At 37.6% G+C, this 19,206-nt stretch overlaps 1 protein-coding gene across 1 annotated transcript in view; it reads right to left on the minus strand.

The window, feature by feature from the left end:
- Positions 1–1,290: 1,290 nt before the first annotated feature.
- Positions 1,291–19,206, minus strand: part of RAPGEF6 (Rap guanine nucleotide exchange factor 6) — a 220,161-nt gene continuing 202,245 nt past the window's right edge. Inside the window, exons 24-29 of the mRNA XM_082650203.1 lie at positions 17,947–18,138; positions 15,275–15,409; positions 9,926–10,154; positions 7,837–8,339; positions 5,438–5,752; positions 1,291–4,812 (exon numbers count right to left, since the gene is read on the minus strand). Of these exons, the coding sequence (XP_082506329.1) occupies positions 4,787–4,812; positions 5,438–5,752; positions 7,837–8,339; positions 9,926–10,154; positions 15,275–15,409; positions 17,947–18,138 (1,400 nt within the window). The 3' untranslated portion in view covers positions 1,291–4,786. The remainder of the gene's footprint in view (positions 4,813–5,437; positions 5,753–7,836; positions 8,340–9,925; positions 10,155–15,274; positions 15,410–17,946; positions 18,139–19,206) is intronic.

Below are 19,206 nucleotides of genomic sequence, written 5' to 3' on the forward strand. Positions count from 1 at the left end.
GGGTCCTCAAAGTCAGACAGAAACAGTAGCGTGTATTAAGTTTCCTAGGGCTGCTATTAATACATTACCAAAAATGGGTTGGTTGAAACAACAGGTGAGAAGACCAAAATCAAGATGTTGGCAGGGTGGCACTTCCTCTGGAGGCTCTAAGGAAGGAGCTCTTCCTTGTATCTTCTAGTTCCTGGTGGCTGTTAGTATTCTGCTGCCCACAGCTACAACTCTCTGCCAGCTTCACAGTGCCTTCTCCTCTGTTATCGTCCTTTGCCTCTCTAAGGACACTTGTGATAGCATTTAGGGCCCACCCAGAGAATCCAAAGTAATTGCCTCATCTCAGAATGCTTAACTTTAATTAAATCTGCAAAGACCCTTTTCAGTAACCTTTAAAGTTCCAGGGATTAGAGCTTGATATTTTTAAGTAGTTACTATTCAACCTACTACACTTGTGTTTAGTATTTTCGAAATAAAGGAATAAACTAGTAACTGTGGAGAGATCAGGGGAAGGAGTGGCCCTGAGGAAACCTTGGTGTGTGTGTGTTGGGAGGGCGTAAACTGGGAGGAGGTAGAAGCCTTACCTAGCAGGGGAGTAATATTCTCTGGGTACAGAGGAGCGACTGGGAAACTTTACGAAGGAGTACTAAAGAAGAATTTCCCCTTTCTTTGCCAGGGTCCTAGGATCTGATCCCAATAAATAAATTACTGCACTTACATGTAAATGCACTTCCTGAAAGAGTGGGCAATAGGCATGCTGTGGTAGACCGAGCTAGCTGCCCATTCAATATCCATTCTTTCCTTCTTCACTGAAAAGAATACCACTTTTATTTGGAGCCATCCACTGCTCAGCTAAAAAAGTTCATTTCCCAGGTTTCCTTGCAGCCACTGGTCATGTGACAGTTTTGACCAGTGGGAGGTAAGCAGAATTATGCAAGTGGAGTTCTAGAAAAGCTGTTGTTTTGCTAATAAAAGGGCTACACATTTGCACCTTTCCTGCAAACCCTTCCTTCTTGAAGCACTGCAGTGATGCCCTCAGGTGTAAACGTCAGAATCCATGAGACCGCAACAGAACTGTAGAATCCCCGTACCAGCCCTAAACAGTCTGCCAGTAGACTTTTCTGTTATAAAAGAAAAACAATCCAATAGGGTTTAAGCCACTGTTAAACTTGGTTTGTAGTCGAATACACTTTTAAAAAACTAAACAAAACAATAGCTAGGTGTTTCACAGATACCAAAATGTCAACCATAATTGGACAATTCCAATTTCTCTGGAGACTTAAAACAAAAAATGCCTTCACACCAATGCAGGTCCCAGACTGGTCCTCTTGAATGACTGGGTATATAACCTGCTCCCATACATTAGCCATAAAGTGCAGAGAAGGTTAATTAGATTCTTTATTGATTCCACCAATGTATTAGTAGATATGGTAATAGTAAATGGTACTTTTACATTCTCTTAACCAAAAATATAACAAATATTTACACTCAATAAAAATACAAAAAGCATACAGAGGCACTGTCTTTCTAAAAGACATAAGTTTAAGAGGTATCAAAAAATAGGAGACAAACATTGCTTGTTACAGGACACTTTACAATCACTGAATTGTGCAGTATAATTGCTATTTGATTATTATGACTGTGCAGTTTTGTTTTTGTCCTTTGCTGATCAGCTCACGTTTCAATTTTAAAAGGTTAAGTACAACTGTATTCTGTGTATCAAAAGTAAAGAAGCCTTGAAAAAGCACAACAGAAATTAAAGATGAACTGGGGTTCAAGTTTAAATTTGAAAATGTACTGTGACACTGTTTTGAAGATTTATCCCTTTGCTATATCACATTTACGGTAATACTAAAGGGATACATCTACTTTAATATCACATTTTTTAGAAATGTATGTATCAAAATAATAATCAGAGTCTTAAATATACAAGGAAACCCTTTCTCCCCTTCTTTTTAAAGGGGAGAAAACACTTTATAAAAATTAGAATTGTTCTTGGATATCTCCATGATTACTGTCACATTTCAAGCCTAGGAGAGATTCTCAAGGTGGTTATGCAGATAATGACAATGTGACATCATCCTCATGAAAAACCATTTAAAGGCTTTTTCTCCCCAAATATCATACTGCAAGTAACCATTTGGAGAAAGTAAGACTCTATTAAATTACAATAAACCTTTATGGAAGTATATACTGGATTTACTAATTCTCCAAATCTTTCATTATGCAGAGATTTTTTTGTTGAAACTTATTATTTGGCAAAAGTTTGCAGTGAGGATTTACTGCTTCAATAGCCCTGGCAGATTCAGAGTTGTGGTACAATGAGGGCATAGATCTCTTCAGTATACTTATAAATTTATAAAATAAAAACAAACGGGCATTTTGAATTGGAGCAAGTATAGGTTAAGGCTTCTCTTGTTCTAGTCAAGTGACAAACTAAGAGAAGGCAGGAATGTACCGTAAATTAGAATATAAAGATCAAAACGCCACGATTTTTTAAGGGATAAATACATATCAAACTAGAAAGCATTTGGCTTTAGTTCTTGATCAATGTGATCAGCTGATCCAAACACTCACATTTCAAGCTACAGGAAACAAAGGCAGCTACAGGATGCAAGTCCAAAACCACAAGCCTCTGACTCTCTGTGCAAGATATTATCCACAACATTGAGGACAACGATGGAGAAGGCTCCCATCTGGTTTGAAAGACCTGCTAAAAAAACAGATACTGTGCAAACAGCACATTTTTCCGGGGAGTGGATATAAAATGGTGAGAATAAATACCCAAACTGGATAAAAAGATGGTTGTAGCAAAAATATCTTTCACTTTGTTTTGCTCTGGACATGAAAATAATATTGTCTAAATCAGTGAAAGAAAAATTTATGATCACAGGACCACTGTTTATAGATCAAACCTTTACAGTGTGACTTTCAAACCAGGATTTTTGATCCAGGTTACTTTCCATTTCAATGGGCCAAGAAAGCTATGGAGCCAACTAGCCTCATTCTAACATACCTGGGGTTAATTTCTAAGGCTTAAGTTTCATATTTACAGTTTTTTGCCCATGGGAATTTTTCAGACATGCTGTTTTTCCTAAAATGAAGAAATTATCATTTTGATAGAAAAGATGGACTACTGCCATTTACCAGTTGGCACTGATTTATGATTTTAAAATGAAGGAAATAGGAGGATGATAGAGAGAAGGAAGAGAGAGCTAGGAAAAAATGAGAACTTTTCAAAAGGAAGTAATAAGCCAACTAAATCCTATAAATTCACATATGGATAACCATTCAGAAGTAAACCTATTTTTGGCTCCAAGTTGATTTGGGTAGTACACATTAATGGCTTTGGCTTTTTTTTTTTTTTTGGTAGTCACAGAAGTTTATTAACCTTTCACTTGCCTTTACACTAAAAAACGAATGAAAAAATTTAAACTTAAGATGTAGAAAACATCATACTTAATCTTTTTTAAATGCGGAAAGTCTACCTCATCCAGTAAATAGTCAATGAAATTTTAATTAAATACTTAAGAGTGCCACGCCCAACAGGCTGTTAAATATATATGTCTCCTTCCTCTCAAGGCCTAAAGTGAAAACCAAGAAATAATCACTTCCATAATTCTAGCTCCTCTTTCCCCCACAAAATTTTCAACCAATTATAGACCTTGGTGTGCTAATGAGCTTTACCTGCAGGCAACTGGGAGCTGCAGGGTTTATGAAGATTAAAAACAGCCTTGTGCTGTAAGATGGGGGTTGGGTGGTGGGTGCTGCAGAACACCGCATAAAGCTAAATTGATCTTCATGACTATACCGCCAAAGATAACATGTCCTTTAAAAAAACTCCATATTTGAGTTGTGAAAAATTTTAGGTATGGGTTTCTACAGAGTAGAACTGTCTAGAACTCATTCTCTATTTACTGGATTTATACTTATAGCTACAGTTAGACAGAGAATGACTTTCACTTAAGTTGGTATACATGTTATGTAAGATAAACATTTCATTCTTTGGAAATTAGGGTTGCTACACACCCCATCATACCCCTTCCTTTTCCCAAGAGACTGCTAGGACCCTGTGGTAGCTTCATTTGGCTTTCTAAATCCTGACCAGCAGATGGCAGTATTCTCCTTCCTAACACCTCAACAGCAAAGGGATTCCTGTTCCACTCAAACTGAGACCCCACGTTTCGTTGGTGCTATAGATGGTTACATCTCTGTATAGATCAAACATATCATCCTGTAAAGATGGCTTCAGTTTGGTCAGATCAGAGACAGTTTTATGGCCTCAAACATGAACATCAATTAACAAGAGCTCCCAAATACAAACAAAACCACAAAACTTCAAATAATAAGTTACTTTTCAAATACATAAAAATATCCTTGGTATTGGCAGACATTCTGAATTTGTCTGTTAACCCAAGCTATGGCTTGAAAATACTACCACTACTACTATCTTAAAAATAACATGTTAAAGGAAAATCTATAGTGATATATATGGGGAGGACTCGAGTTTGAATTTGTTCTAGTAACTGTGGTCCCAAGGCAGGTCTGGTGTGCAAAGCGAAGACTGGTATCCAGGCACAACATCCATAGCTGAGGAAACTATGCATCTGCAGGGATTAAATGAAAGGAAGCATGATTCAGGGCTATCTCATTGCTCAGAGTACAGGGATTAAAACCTCTGGGTTAGCAGCAGGAGCAGCGAGCTATTTGTTGGCAACGGCCTGCAGAACTGTGAGTTGGTTCTGCCCACTCCTTCCTCCGTGACTTTCAGTAGACTTCAATCAGGTCAATCCAAAGGCTACACTGCTGAAACCTGTTCATTTTCTGAAAATAAAAGAAACACAGTTAAGTGGTAGGTCAGCATATTAATGAAGATCAACTAACAATCTAGTTATCTGTTTAAAAAATTAGTCAATTTCAACAAAGAAATCCTCTCAAATATCCCATCAAAGGCCAGATTTTATTGTAATGACATTTTTGACTTCTGATCACAATGAAGGCTGACAATCAACTGGAATTCAGAACTGCTTTTTAACCACTTTATTACTAGATTGTTTAGAAAGATAAAATTCATTTATTGCTAGAATTGCAAAGTTGGTCAAGAGTTCTGCTAATAAGAGGAACTCTATCAAACAGCATGATTTCAGATAATTTGACATTTTGATACTTGGAGTTTCAAGTGTCCATGCATTAGTGTAAAACACAACTCTACCAATGTCAAGTGCCTCCTCTTAAAATTATCCTTTTACGCTGAGCTGCTATTAAATACAATCAGGTTGCCCTCTCCATTTACAAAAAACACACCATCGTATGTAGTCATTTCTTTTTTAACAGAGATTTCTAAAGCAGTTAAAGAAAACATTTCTGATTATGTGAAATACCAGAGCAAAGACCATTCAATGTGTTTAGCAATTCATTTAAGAGCCATTAAGGTAGTTTGTCAACATACCATCTGCTTCGCTATCTGCGTCAGTCACATCTGCTAGTTTAGGATGGGATGGCTGCAAATTATGCCTCTGAGGCTGAGTTACGATCTTCGATGGAACACAGGCCACAGGGTTGCTACTGAGAGAAGCTGGTGGCAGTCTAGAGAGGCTGTTATGCATCATCTTTGACCTCTGCACTGCCACACTATAATCTGGAGGTTTTAGGTGTAGGTGGGGTCCTTCCTTTAGGTCTGCTAAAGAAATCCCCATGTATCCTGGAGGAGTGGGAGGTGGCTCCCTATACCTATCCTCCTTCTTGGGTGAGGTGACACAGTACACTGGCATGAAAAATAAGCAATGGAAATGTTAATGAAAAATATAAGAAATGAAAAAAAAACATACTGAAACTTATTACAATGACAAAATAGAACTTAAAAAGGGACACAGTGAATATATCTGAACACAATGGCAGCAGGTTAAAAACACTTTTAATAAGCTTAATAAACTTGATATTTAAACTTGTTTTTAAAATACATAAATTACATTGGGTTTTACAAACATTAAATAGAATGAGACAGTTGAAGGAGATGACATTGATGACAAGCTTCCTCCTTTCACAGGTCAGACCACAAATCACAGAAGTGTGTGACAAATTCCTCAAGGAATACCAGCCCCAAAGGTGAATGAGTCAGAGACATTTAAGAATTCACCCTGAACATCTATACTCTATTAAATGGGGGGATTTTCATAGAAATGACATTTAGGCCCTCTACTTAAGGGCTATTTCACGTCAGTGCTGGCATATAAACAACTTTAAAGAGGAACTAATTCCTTCAAGGACCTTATTCCTAACCTCTGCTCTGTGATTAAGTGAGAAGAAAAGCCATAATTTTAGGAAATCCACCTTAAATTAAGTTTCTCTGATTTTCAGTGGACATTAAAAATAATGGTGACTTAAAATCTTTTGCCCTAAGTTTGTACACCCTGGGTCTAAGGCAAAGCTTCAAAAAAACATCAGAAATAAGTTAAAAAGGAAGTTCCATGAAATTAAGACCAATCCACAAGACTCACAGGACAAATGGCTCTGAGTATCTTGATCATGTAAGCAACTTTTAAAATACAAACACTATCTATATACAAGAAGAATAAATTTAAAAGGATCATTAAATTCTCCCCTTAGAGAATCAAGTTTGCCCATATTGAAATTTCTACAACTCTACCAGTAAAATCTGCATGTAGTATCAAGGTCAGAAAGGATTTCCATTCCCATCTGAGGAGAATGGAGTGGGGAGGGGGTGGAGAGGTTGTGAAAAGAAGACAAGAATGAAGAATGTTAAGTGATTTGCCCAGAGTCATCTAGAAATGAACAAAAAAAATTTTTTAATCTATTTTCCCAAATGGATAAGAAGAGAAAGATTTTACACCCTTGCACACACGTGCTTGTATATCCATATAACAGTTACCTAAAAGGCTTTAATAAAAAATCCTTGGAAAAAAATGAACTAAAAAATCCAACCTATAATGAAATTTGACAAGTAAAAAATATGCTAAAAAAAGCACGTGTCTTTCATATGTTAGTAGTTTAAATTGACATCACAAATATAGTATAAAGAGTTGATTATGATAATATTGACTCAAAGTACAGTCACTCCACATGAAAAAAAAACCCACAGGTGCTATTATATCTAAGTACTTATATAAACTCAAGAATAAGGAAAAAAAATGTATTTGACGGCCAAATACTAAAAGAATACACCAAGAAAGCTGTGCATGGTTAGAACGGAATCCACAAACAGAAGCTGGCACACCCATGATATGTGCTAGGAGGGTATAATGAAAAATGTTTGGGTCTTTTTTTTTTTTTTTGGCTGCATCACGTAGCATGTGGGATCTTAGTTCCCTGACCAGGGATCAAACCCATGCCCCCCCTGCAGTGGAAGCGCAGAGTCTTAACCACTGGACTGCCAGGGAAGTCCCTGTTTTGGACTTCTTTATCACACTTTTTCCACCACTTGTACTACCTAAAAGTAGTGTCAGATTCAAAGTTTCTACCATGTATGCAAAAAGCAACTAGGGTCCAAACAATTTATGAGGTGGCAAAGAGAATAATCCCTTTATTACTACTGCACAGTAATGCAATAATATTTTCTTAATAAAACCAAAAAGATCTCAAAAGCAAAACAAGACATATAAACCTGTCCCCCTTATTAAATTCCTGCATGTCAGCTTTTTCATTTTAAATGGCTTGAATATCTGCCCCAAAGCTCTTGAGAAATCATGAACTTTTTGAAAATAATTTGCATGTGGAGGGAGGAAAGGGAGATTAGAGAAGGGAATTTTCCAAGAATAAAATTCTGGGCCAAGGTCACTTTACCACTTAAATTCTAAATGCCACAGATATGACAAAGAACACACAACTTACCAATCAAGCCCTTTTCTGTACTCGAAGTAACAGTTTTATAAACGGGGTCGATGCCGTCCTTGTGGTCCAAGCCTTCAGATGACTCAGCTGGGGTGCTCTCCAACACTCTCCGTTTAACTGTCCCATAGTTTGGTTCGTATGTATCAGACAGAGAACTAGAGGAAGCCCAACTCTGCCTCATCTGATTAGTCTCTAGGCTTCCTTTACACTGACCACAAGTTCGAGAGCAGACTTTAGGACAGGTACAGGGCTCACAGTCAGTGGGTTCAACTTCAGCTATGGGACCATCCAAATGGGTATGTCGATAAGAGTTCAAAAAATCCCAGCCTTTTGGGTTTGGAAGGCTTTGGAAGTTGTCATGGGAGCTGCTTGAACAGGAAGTCCAACTTCCACGACCACTATCAGCTGCTTCTATAATAATATGCTCGTGAGAAATCTCATCATTGCTCACAGAAGATGAGACAGCTAAATTCTTGATTAGTGATGGCTTTGAGAGTGTCCACCTAAAATTGGAGATACACAATTAAAAGTAATTTACTGGCTTAATGGAAACAATTTCTTCAGTCCATTGCAAGTATTACTGCCTACAAGAGACTATAGAACATGCATCACAAGTGTTTAATGCCAACATAACCTTCTGGAAAAAAATGACACTGTAATCAATCATCACTAAACTTGTACTGGCATTAATGTTAATACTTAGCTCGAAACATACACTGAAGAAACTCAAATACTTAAAAGGCTTCCTCAGAATTTTTCTTGAATTATTATGAAGGATGAGGTTTGAAATGAATAAAATTAAGTATACATTTTCATTCTTGGTCAACATAATGCAACACTAGATTCTCTCCATGCACACAGAATTAAGAATCCTCAATTACAGAAACCATGTTTTATTTTTCAGTGTCTCTGAGGTACCAAGGAAACAGCAACTTCCCCAATTACCTACTACTAAATGAATTCTATCATTTATAGCAAGGGTTCTCAAACTTAGTTTCATGGACCAAATCAAGTGAACAGCCTGTTTTTTTATGGTCTTGAGCAAAGCACGGTTTTTACGTTTTAAAGGGTTTAAACAAAATGGAACAAAATACTCCAAAGATTTTGAGACAGAGACCATATACAGCCTGCAAAGCCTAAAATATGTACTCCTTTAAATGGGCCTTTACCTGCCCACCCCCCAAAAGGTTTGTGACTCCCTGATTTATAGTACAGAGCATACAGAGCAGGGATCAGCAAACTAGAGCCCAAGGGCAAATCCAGCCCTCTACCTGTTTTTGTAAATAAAGTTTTATTGGGACACAGCATGCCCATTTGTTTACAAATTGTCTAAGGCTGTTTTGATGCAACAATAGCAGGGTTGAGCAATTGCAACAGAGAGCTTACAGCCAGCTATGCCTACAATATTTACTATCTAACTTTTATAGAAAAAGTTTGTTGACTCCTGGTCTAGAGAACCATAGTTTAGAAACCCTTACAAGTATGGTGATAATACTTCACTATATCTTAAATTTTTCATATTAAAGTGTACCAGATTTAACAGTATCAGTTTAGAATCAACTTTCTCAGTGCTTTCTGAAGATTTCCATTTTGTCTGATTCTAAATAGAAATTTAGAGTTAACTTTTTTTTTAATTGACGTTTTGCTAGTTGATAATTCTTATTCTCCAAATCATACTTTGAGAGAGTAAGGATCAAGGACTAGTCCTACTCTCCCAATCTGTCTACAACGTGTACAGCACTGAGGGTACTTCCCATTACACACTCTTTTTGAGCAATCTCTAACCTTATAGCTAGAATGCAAGAACTACTTCCCACCTACCAATAGCATCTTCACTTTGAGTTCTTATTGATCAAAAAGATACATGATGTAAGTTACTTGAATCCAGTAACACTTAAAAAATGAGCACCCATATATCTTTCAAAATAGCACTTATTTGCACATTCAGTATAGAGAATACATGCTTGGTTCTCCTGTTCTTTCAACTACTCCTTTGGTGGGGGTGGTTTTACGTTCAAATTAGGGAGCACTGCTTGCAGTGGCCACTCAGCTTGGGTTTTGTGATGTGAACACAGGCAAGGATGTTTACCCAGGGCCAGGCTGACTATGGTCTCCTATCCCTGAGGAGTGCTCTGTCTTTTCAAATGCTCCAGTGGATTCAGGGACTGCCACAGCCTGGGAGGAACACCGTTCATCCTGTAGAGCTGCAGACATGGAGTCAACAGAGCAATTGCTCACAATGCTGGACCGTGAAGAAATCTCACTATGGCTGGAGTCAGACAAGTTGTCAGATTTAGCTGATGGTATAAGTGTATAACCTGAATGAGAGAAGACAACTGATCAAACTACAAAACAAAGGAACGGGAGTGGGGAGGGTCAGGGAGAGGACAAAGAAAAATATAAAAAGAACAAAACATAAAGTGAGTATCAATGTCAATTTCCATCTATGTAGATGTAATGGTGCCGATTTTCTGTACATGTTCCTTTACATATCCATTCACCTACCTACCCACACGGCACCAATCTAATTCCAAATTCAAGAAATAGAAAGCCAAAACCCAGTATTATTGAGAAAACTAGTTCAAAGGTAAATCTGCCCCAGGCTCTCACATAGCTACAAGCATTTAATAAAACAAGAGGCATTAAATATATTACAAAACATTAAACTTGAACTTCTCAACTTCTTTTTAACCCTATGTCCCCTCCCCTTTGATTAATATAAATATTTCAAGGCCTGACCTGAGTGTCCAAAACACCACCTCGAGGCAGGGGTAGGTAAGGGGAGTCAGGACTCAAGGGAAAGAATTTTATTTTTGTTTTTTCAAACTGCAAATACCCTAGATATTTTGCTTCTGTCACCTAAGAAGTCTTGCCTCAAGTTAAAAGCCATTGTTTTAGTATTTTTAAATAAATTGTTTTAGATTTGGACTTACTCTTATACCTAGTTTCCTTTTTCTTCACCAATTTAGCAGAACATTACATTAAACAGCTGAACTGACAGATTTACAAGAATGTAACATGAAAAAACCCAGCATCTACCTGTTTTAAATTGCTCTATGACTTACTGCACAGCAGATATAGCTAGAGAGATTTTCTTTAGCATTCTCTGGAATGAAGGGGTGGAGATGGAGTAAGGTGGAAGGTTCCAAAAACAAATCTGCAGCATGATAGTTAATGTACACAATCGTCTGTTTGGGTAACTGTTAGAAAAGTAACCAAACTTCTTTTGTTGAGAAATAAAGAAAATGCTGTAGTAATCCCAGCAAGGAGTAGGTCTCAAAGAAGTAAACAATTATCTTCTTGTTCACTGAGAGAAGAATGAGGTTGATTAGGTGCATGACCTTTGGGTCCATTCCTAGAAATCTCAAGAAGAACTATAGGCTTTAGACTCACATATAGCTCAAGTTATTACAAAAAAACTGTTGAATAATAACTTTATTAATTAGTATCATTAACTATTTCAAAAACAAAAATTAAGACTCAGAAAATGTGTGATCTGCATTTGGCTTTTGTGCCAGGCACAGGACAAGCCAAGGAAAGTCAGTCTCTTGACTCCCACCCCAGTTCTCTGATCTTGGGATCACTGCTATTTCTCAGTGCCCTTCATGAAGTGATCGGTCAATTTTCAAGAGGACCAAGAAAATGGATGTGGTAAATAAACTAAAAAAAATTCAAAAATTCCTCCTCAAAAGAAAAAGTCATTGTTCTTTTATCCTGGGGGATAGACTTGCTTTACTGTTTTAAAAATAATTTCATTCTTACGTCTGTTAGATCAGTACTTGTCAAATATAATTAACTGTAAGAATTACCTGGAAGGCTTATTAAAATACACATTCTTGGGCCTATTTCTGGCAATTCAAACTTACAACGTCTGCAGTGGGACACAGTAAGTTTTTAACAAGTTTCCCAGATGTTTTTGAACCTGCTATGTTAGACTATCTCCTCCCTCCTCTGATCAGAGTATATATGAAAAGTGAATGATATGAAAAAGTTTATGTGGACAAGATACAGTTTCTTGCCTTCCAAACATTTCACTTTAGCTTGTAAAGTAGTTGCAATAATAAGATAGCAACACAATTATCTAAGGCAAAGGTTCTGATCAGACTGTTACTGGGGGATTTAATGTAAAAGTAAACACTGGTTCCTAAAAAGCCTCCTCTACTTATTGCACTCACAGACCCAACTGCTACCAGCAGGAAATAAAGCCAACTACAGAAAACAAGAGTAATTAAGTTTACTAACATTAGCAAAATAACATATGTACAAATAAGGCACTTTAAACGGATATGATTTTGTTGTTGGAGGACCTGTAACACTAATCATAAAATGCTCATAAATAGTATTTTAGTAAGTTGTCTGTCTGAGCCTTATTTGACAAATGACTTAATTTAAGCTACATTTACATTAATAAATGAAAACAAATTTCACACTAAAATAAAGTAAGGAACTTCATCAGAGTGTCTTTCTCCTTTTAGACTTGAATCGCGTATAGAAGCAGTTTAAAGTGTTACTGTTGCCTCGGCTATTTGAATTGAAGATGTCATTCCCTTTCTCATCTTTGATGTTGCTTCCAACATCCTTCACTTTCTCACAGCTTTCTGTAGCTTGATTGAGATCTGCGTCCTCTTTTTTGCTGTTGGCTAGTCTCTCCCTTGAAAGAGTTCTTTCCCTAAATCTTCTAAACGGGGATGTCATTCTTTTTCTGGCTGTGGTCTCACAACTTGTCCTGTCTCTATTCTCCTCAGTGGCCTTCTCGGTCCTGTCTGTTCTTTTGGCTGTGCTCCTGGTAATCTGTTGGATTTTCTTTTGCAAGTAAACCCCACCTATTCCGGGGCAGCTGTGGCCACTGATCTTGGTGCTGGACTCACGGGGAGGGGATGAGGAAGACCCTGAGAGGCGCAGCAGGATGCTGTGATCAGATATGATACTGCCAACTGGAGGGAGAGATGCAAAAACCCTGTCATGGTCAATTAATTCTTTCCAATGAATCACAATTAGCCTGGTTTTATAACATTTCACTATTAAAAAATTCTAACATCTTGACAATGTCTGAAAAATTGAAATCTAGCAACATATTTTTTAATGCATGGAGACTCTACTATATAGCATAAACAAGACAGAACACAGGAGAAAGGTTACCTTGATCAGAATAAGCTGGTAATAAAAAATTGCTGAAAGTAACCCAAGCTGGTAAAATCATAAGCCAAAATATGACAAGAGTAGCAAATAACCAGAATTATTTCTCAAAGTAACTATGTCTAGAATTTTCAGGTAGATTCTACTAAGAAAAAGCTTAGCAAAAATCAGATAGGACATATAAATAGTATATACAATAGATGTATTTATAAAGCACAAGTTCTGATTCTATTTTCTCTACAACGCAGAGAAGTTGCCTGCCTGAAGCACTGGGGAAGATAAAGGTTAAGGCCTCTTGATGTCTCACTTTTTCAGTTCTTTCTTGTTTAAATTCTCCTTTTAAAAATCACGAACGTAGGCTTATCTTCTTAACTGTTAGAAAACAAAGAACTATTCCAAAGTATAGCAAGAACTAGAAACAGATTCTAATAACATACTCTTAGTTTAATGACATTTTTGTTCAATCACGGACCACTGGCAAAAACCTGTCTATGGAAATAAACAAGCAGAAATAGTTTTAAAGAAAAGAATTTTGTCAGATTTCTATGGATTCAAAACATGACTATGACAGGCTCACAAACCTATAAACATCATGGTCAACTGTTGGTCACATACTGAAAAAAAGACTTCTCTATTCCAGTGGTTAAAATGCATTTGTTTGGAATAAGAGCAATGGGGAAATTCCTGTTCCTAACACCTCTTCCCACAAGTCACAATGACCCATATAACACCAAATCCAATTCAACTAGTTTCTTGGTTAGAGAACTGTCTATAATGGGACCTCTGGAGGGTGTAAAGATATTCCTGAAAGAGCATTAAGAGCGTACGGACATTGTTCATCTGGACCATCTGTGTGAATAGGCACTGTTCCCAGCCCCAATCCTTGGGACCTGATAAAGGGTACTCTGGATAGGATACATACATAGTAAAGAGATGAAAGATATCTGTGTGCCTTACCAAATCATATATGAGCTGTATACAACAGGAACGGAAACCTGTGTTTTACAAACAGATCTATTATGTATACTTTTATATGTCCTATTCGATTTTTACTAAGCTTTTCTTAGTAAAACCTGAATGAAAATTCTAGCCAGTCTCAGCTAAGTGAAGAGGGTCAGTAATGGAGTTATACTGCCCTGGAGTGGCAGCAGGGAAGAAGAAGAGAAACTCCGATTTACTAATCACTCACCACGTCTCAAGTGTTACAGATATTATTTCATTTAATCCTTAAATAAGGTCCTAAAATAGGTGGTCCCTAACCCATCTTATAGACAGGAGACCTGACCTTATATAAATCAGTTGCTTGTAATAACACAGCCGTCACCAGGGACAGAGTCAGGATTCAAACTAAGGCCTGGCATCACTGTACCACTCTGCTGTCACATAGTCAGCAAAAATAAAAAAGAACCTTCAGAAGTGAGGGAAACTTAGAACACAGGAACTGAGGAAAGCTCTGGAAGCTTCTCCTTCCTGCTAGAATTCATTAACTTAACTTGTCTTCTCTCTGACCATGTACCATTCTGTACTGTGTTTATTCAAGGATGTAACTTTTTTACATCTGTGAAATGCCATGACTAAGGAGTCTTTTTTGCCAGGGTACACGGGGAATGTGGAGGGCCAATGTAAGAAACACACACATTATTTAGAATGCTACATTTGCAGCTGACATGAAATGGCATCTTATATGCATATTACCCAGGCTAGTCAAAAAAAGAAAAGCTTCAGTCTGAATTAGGAAAACATAGATAAATAAAGAAGAGCAATTTCAGATTTTTTAATTCAAAAGGTTCTACATTAGCATAAATGTAAAAATCCACAAGGGTGCTGTATAGGTTATTATAAATCCTGATTAATAAAAGGTAGTAACATTCCATTACTAAAGAAAGGAATGTATCATCCTAAATATCTGTTTCATTTCCTAAATCTTGTAGTTGGTTAAAAACAATTTCTTGTAGACATTCTTATTTTAAAATACTCCATAGAACTGTTTGAATTAACTGGTAATTTGAATAACATCAAGAATTTGCACAGACCAAAACAACTGTGAGTTCTGCCTTCATTCTTATCTATACTTGTCCTCCACCAAAGAAGGACCACACTTGGAATGCAGGAGTCCTAACTCCATGATGCGTAACACCTGAAAACCATATAAATAACACAATCCAAAACATGAAAATTCAGGAAGTATTACCAGTTACACTTTTTTTCACATTTTCTATTATTACCATAGACCAAAAGCAAAATATGTGCCATGTAATGTTGTTTGGTGTAACAAGAACTAGCTTGAACTATTTTATCTTACCTTTGCGAGGGGAACCTTGAGGAGACGCAGGAGGACTAGAATGTAAGGATGATGCCATAGAAATAGTGTCTTCTGTATGTTTCTTACCACTTATTTCTTCAGTTGTTCCTAAAATTTTCTGAGGTAAACTTGTACCTAAAAATAAAATCAAAGAAGCAAATAAGTATCACTTCACAATTAAAATGTCTGCAGTTGCCTAAATTACTATATAACTAAAGCCATGATGCACAATGGCTAGTGTAGTTAACTGAAATATATACATGACAAACGGGGACTAAATGACTGGGTAATGGCATACAGAGATTCTCACCTCCAGGTGTTCACATTCAGCCAGTCAGCGCAGATCAGATTATAATAGCTTTTTGTTTGTTTTGTGGCATAAGGGATATTGATTTAACAGTCTGAGTACAGTGTCCCACCCTGCACAACTGACACACTTATTGGAAATCTTAATAGAGAAGGCATGGATTCAAACTCTTCCCTCCCCTCTAGAGGTGGCCTCTCCAAGTCAGGGTGAGGCATGTGGCAGGGGCAGTGTAGGGATGTTGGCACTGTCACTACCTGTGGTGCATCTGTGCTGTGGGTATACAGAAGCTGCAGGGCTGCCAGTCCAGCCCTTTTCAAGAGCACTAAATTCACACTACAGGAGATAAGTAGACAACAGAAAGAATCATGAATTTATAGAAAAATAGTATGGAGCTCACTGGAAACATTCCTGCAAAGTTCTATCATCACTCTTGTCCAATAGCTGGTCCTTTTCAGCATAGGTCAAACTTAGCAATGCTTTCAAATACCCTGGTATTTTTACATACATCCTCTCGAAAAAATGTCAAAGAGGTATTGACACTGTTTTTAACCAGTAAAGTAAGCCCAACTTTGATGAGTACTCAGAATAGTAACAAGCAGCCCTTTGATACTGAAAAAATTTAAAACACAGTATACAAACACTACTCTTAATTAAGTGCCATTTTAATATATTTATCACATAAATAATAGTCATATTAGAGCAAGAGTGAAGAGGGCTACCTGGTACAAATAACACTGCCTCTCAAGTGATGACATCCAAGTAAGAAATCAGAGCTAGACTTGTCCCATGTCTCACTCCTACCACAAAATCAACTTCACCCATTTTGCATCCAATTCTCTACTCAATTCCACAGACACCAAACTAGATCAGGCTCTAGGCAACTTCCCATTGCTACATCAGCTTTCCACTAAGGCTCCCTATCTCCAATCTCACAGCCCTTCCTACTACAGACCTCCTCCAACATAAACTACACCATAATCTTGCCTTGCTCAAACTGCTTTAACAGCTACCCACTGACAACTTTCCTCTAGCATGTCATGTTATAATTTTGGCATGTCTGCAACTTCACTTCTCTTCATCCTGGGACACTGTTTAGTACTGTGTTAAAAGTAAGGATTTTGAGCCAGGTAACCTGGGCTCAACTCCCAGCTCCATCTCTTACTCGTGGTGTATAAGTTACTTAGACATTCTATGGTTCCTATGTAGAATGAGAGTATTATCTATCTTTAGGTTTATTATGAAGATTAAATGAACATAATACATAAAGTTAGTAAAACACTTAGAACCATGTCTGGCATTCAGTAAGTGCTCCATAAGTGTTAGCATTAATTATTATTGTCTCTCAACACTCTACAGCTTTGTCCTCAGAGGCAGCAAACTGCCTGTAGCTCCTTGTAGATATCAAATTCTTCTTCTGCCTGAAGCAACTTCTCTGGAATTTTTTGCCTAATTACCTCCTTCCTTATCAACCTTTAAGACTCTGCTTAGGTGGTATCTCCAAAAGGCCTTCTCTGGAGCACTATCTTACTTCTGTCTACCCTAAAGGCTCTCCCTCTTTTGTTCTTTTATATGTTATGTACATGCTCCTGTACATGCTCCCGGCATAATAGTGAACACATACATGTTATCTGTTTGTGTGAATGTCTGTAACACCAGACTGAAAATCTGGCAAAGGAAAGGGCATTTCTTATTCAACTTTGGATTTCAAAACAATATCAAATTAAATTCACAAAGTTCTACTGAATATGTCCTATGTATAATGCATGAACTAAATAATAACGTTAGGGACCAAATCTAATCTAGCTTCCCATTTGAAAGCTAAAATAGTGATACTATTAAAACAACAAATGAAAGTAATTTGGACAACATCTACATGGCCTAACAGAGGGAAAAAAGCATGGTCTATACTTATATATTTTACACTTGCTTCTTGTCCCCAAGCTAGGTTTTCAGAAGTGGTCATTAATGAAAAACCAACAAACCGTCTTTTTTAGAAAGAAGCAATTTCATTATTTTTAGATGCAGCAATTTCATAGGCTGCATCTGCATTAGATAATTGAGTAAATGCACCAATAAATGCAGTAAGCCCTTGGTACCCAAATATACTGCTGTACGTTTCTGGCTGATATGATTATAGGAATTCCAACATCAATATTTAAAATATACATGCAGTCACTGCATAGAGCAAAATGAAGCATTAGGCACCTATAGGCAAAATGAAGCATTTTTTGACTCATGAGTGCTGATTATATTACACAAACTACAATAGCTGATCTCCAAAGCATTTATATTTGTAATTATTTTCCATTCTAACTCGCCTGAAAATTTCAATTAAATGAATGCAATATTAACTGTGAATACTCACTCAGTGTGGCAGGGTCTTTTGATTGTCCCTTCTTCCTGATGGGGTGCAAATTTACAGCTGGCACCTGAAGCACCTGGCTAACTCTGTGGGGCTGATGCAAATAGGCTTTAGCTGCTTGGCCAGCTGACCTCACAGGCACTGGAGACATTTCTGATGACTTGACTGATCTTTTCTCACTTAGATTCTTGGTCACTAATAGAAGAGAGTAAGAAATACATAATTCTGCACTTTTTAAGGCAAGGTTATTACCACTGACAATAGTACACAGCTCATTAAAACTACCTATTTTTAACACAAAAAAGATTAATTTTCCTAACAAAAATTTCATGTATTATGTTGTTTTAAAAATTTTGTAGAATTAAGTTAATTTTACTCCCTAAATTAAGATAATAGACTTAATTAGCTCCAACTGCACGGTCATCCTAATGGCCATCCTCTCATCTATATTTTTTTTTTTGACAGATCCTGCCTCAGGTTTATTTCTACAAATAACACAGGATGACACCCGTCCCATGCAGACAATACCCCAGGGGTCACATCAGTCCTCCTGTCTTCATATCGGCGACAGAAGAGCCTTTGTTGGTGCCTAGGCCACCTTTGGGAGCCAGAGACAGAGTCGCAGCTGCATCCTGTGCCCTGATTTGAGCCTTGGCCTCTGGCCAGCAGAGGCTGAGACCCTTGGTGATGTGGGAATGAGCACATTTCCCTGAGCCTGGGGTGAGTGATGTAGTCAAGTCAACTGAACTTGTGGCTGCTGCCCTTTGCAATCTGGGCTTGACCTCCTTGGGCTTTATAAGAGCCTATATAGCCTTGGCAGGTACACTCATAGCCTTGGTGTTTTTGGCCAGCATCTTCCTCAGGTACTTCTTGTCGTGCCTCTTGGCAAACCTAATGTTCCTCAGGAACTTGGAGTCTGCCCCCTTCAGAGATTCAAAGCTTTGTGATCAGGGTTTCTTGATGCCATTTCTGTGCCATGTATGGGATTTGCTCTTCATGGTGTGGTTCCTGAACTTGGCCATGTGTGCACCAAAGCCCAGAAGCACTTGGAACCCAAAGAGCTAGCATCTTCTCATTTATACTACTGAAATACTCCCCTCACTGTAACAATTCTAGCATGCCTTCAAGTCATTCTCCATACAAGAGTGCAATGACCCTTCCATCATGAAAATCTGATCACGCCATTTTCTTTCTAAAATTTATTTTACTTATTTTTGGCTACGCTGGGTCTTCATTGCTGCACGTGGGCTTTCTCTAGTTGCG

This window comes from Grampus griseus (assembly GCF_964374135.1).
Source record: "Grampus griseus genome assembly, chromosome: 3".
NCBI lineage: Eukaryota > Metazoa > Chordata > Mammalia > Artiodactyla > Delphinidae > Grampus > Grampus griseus.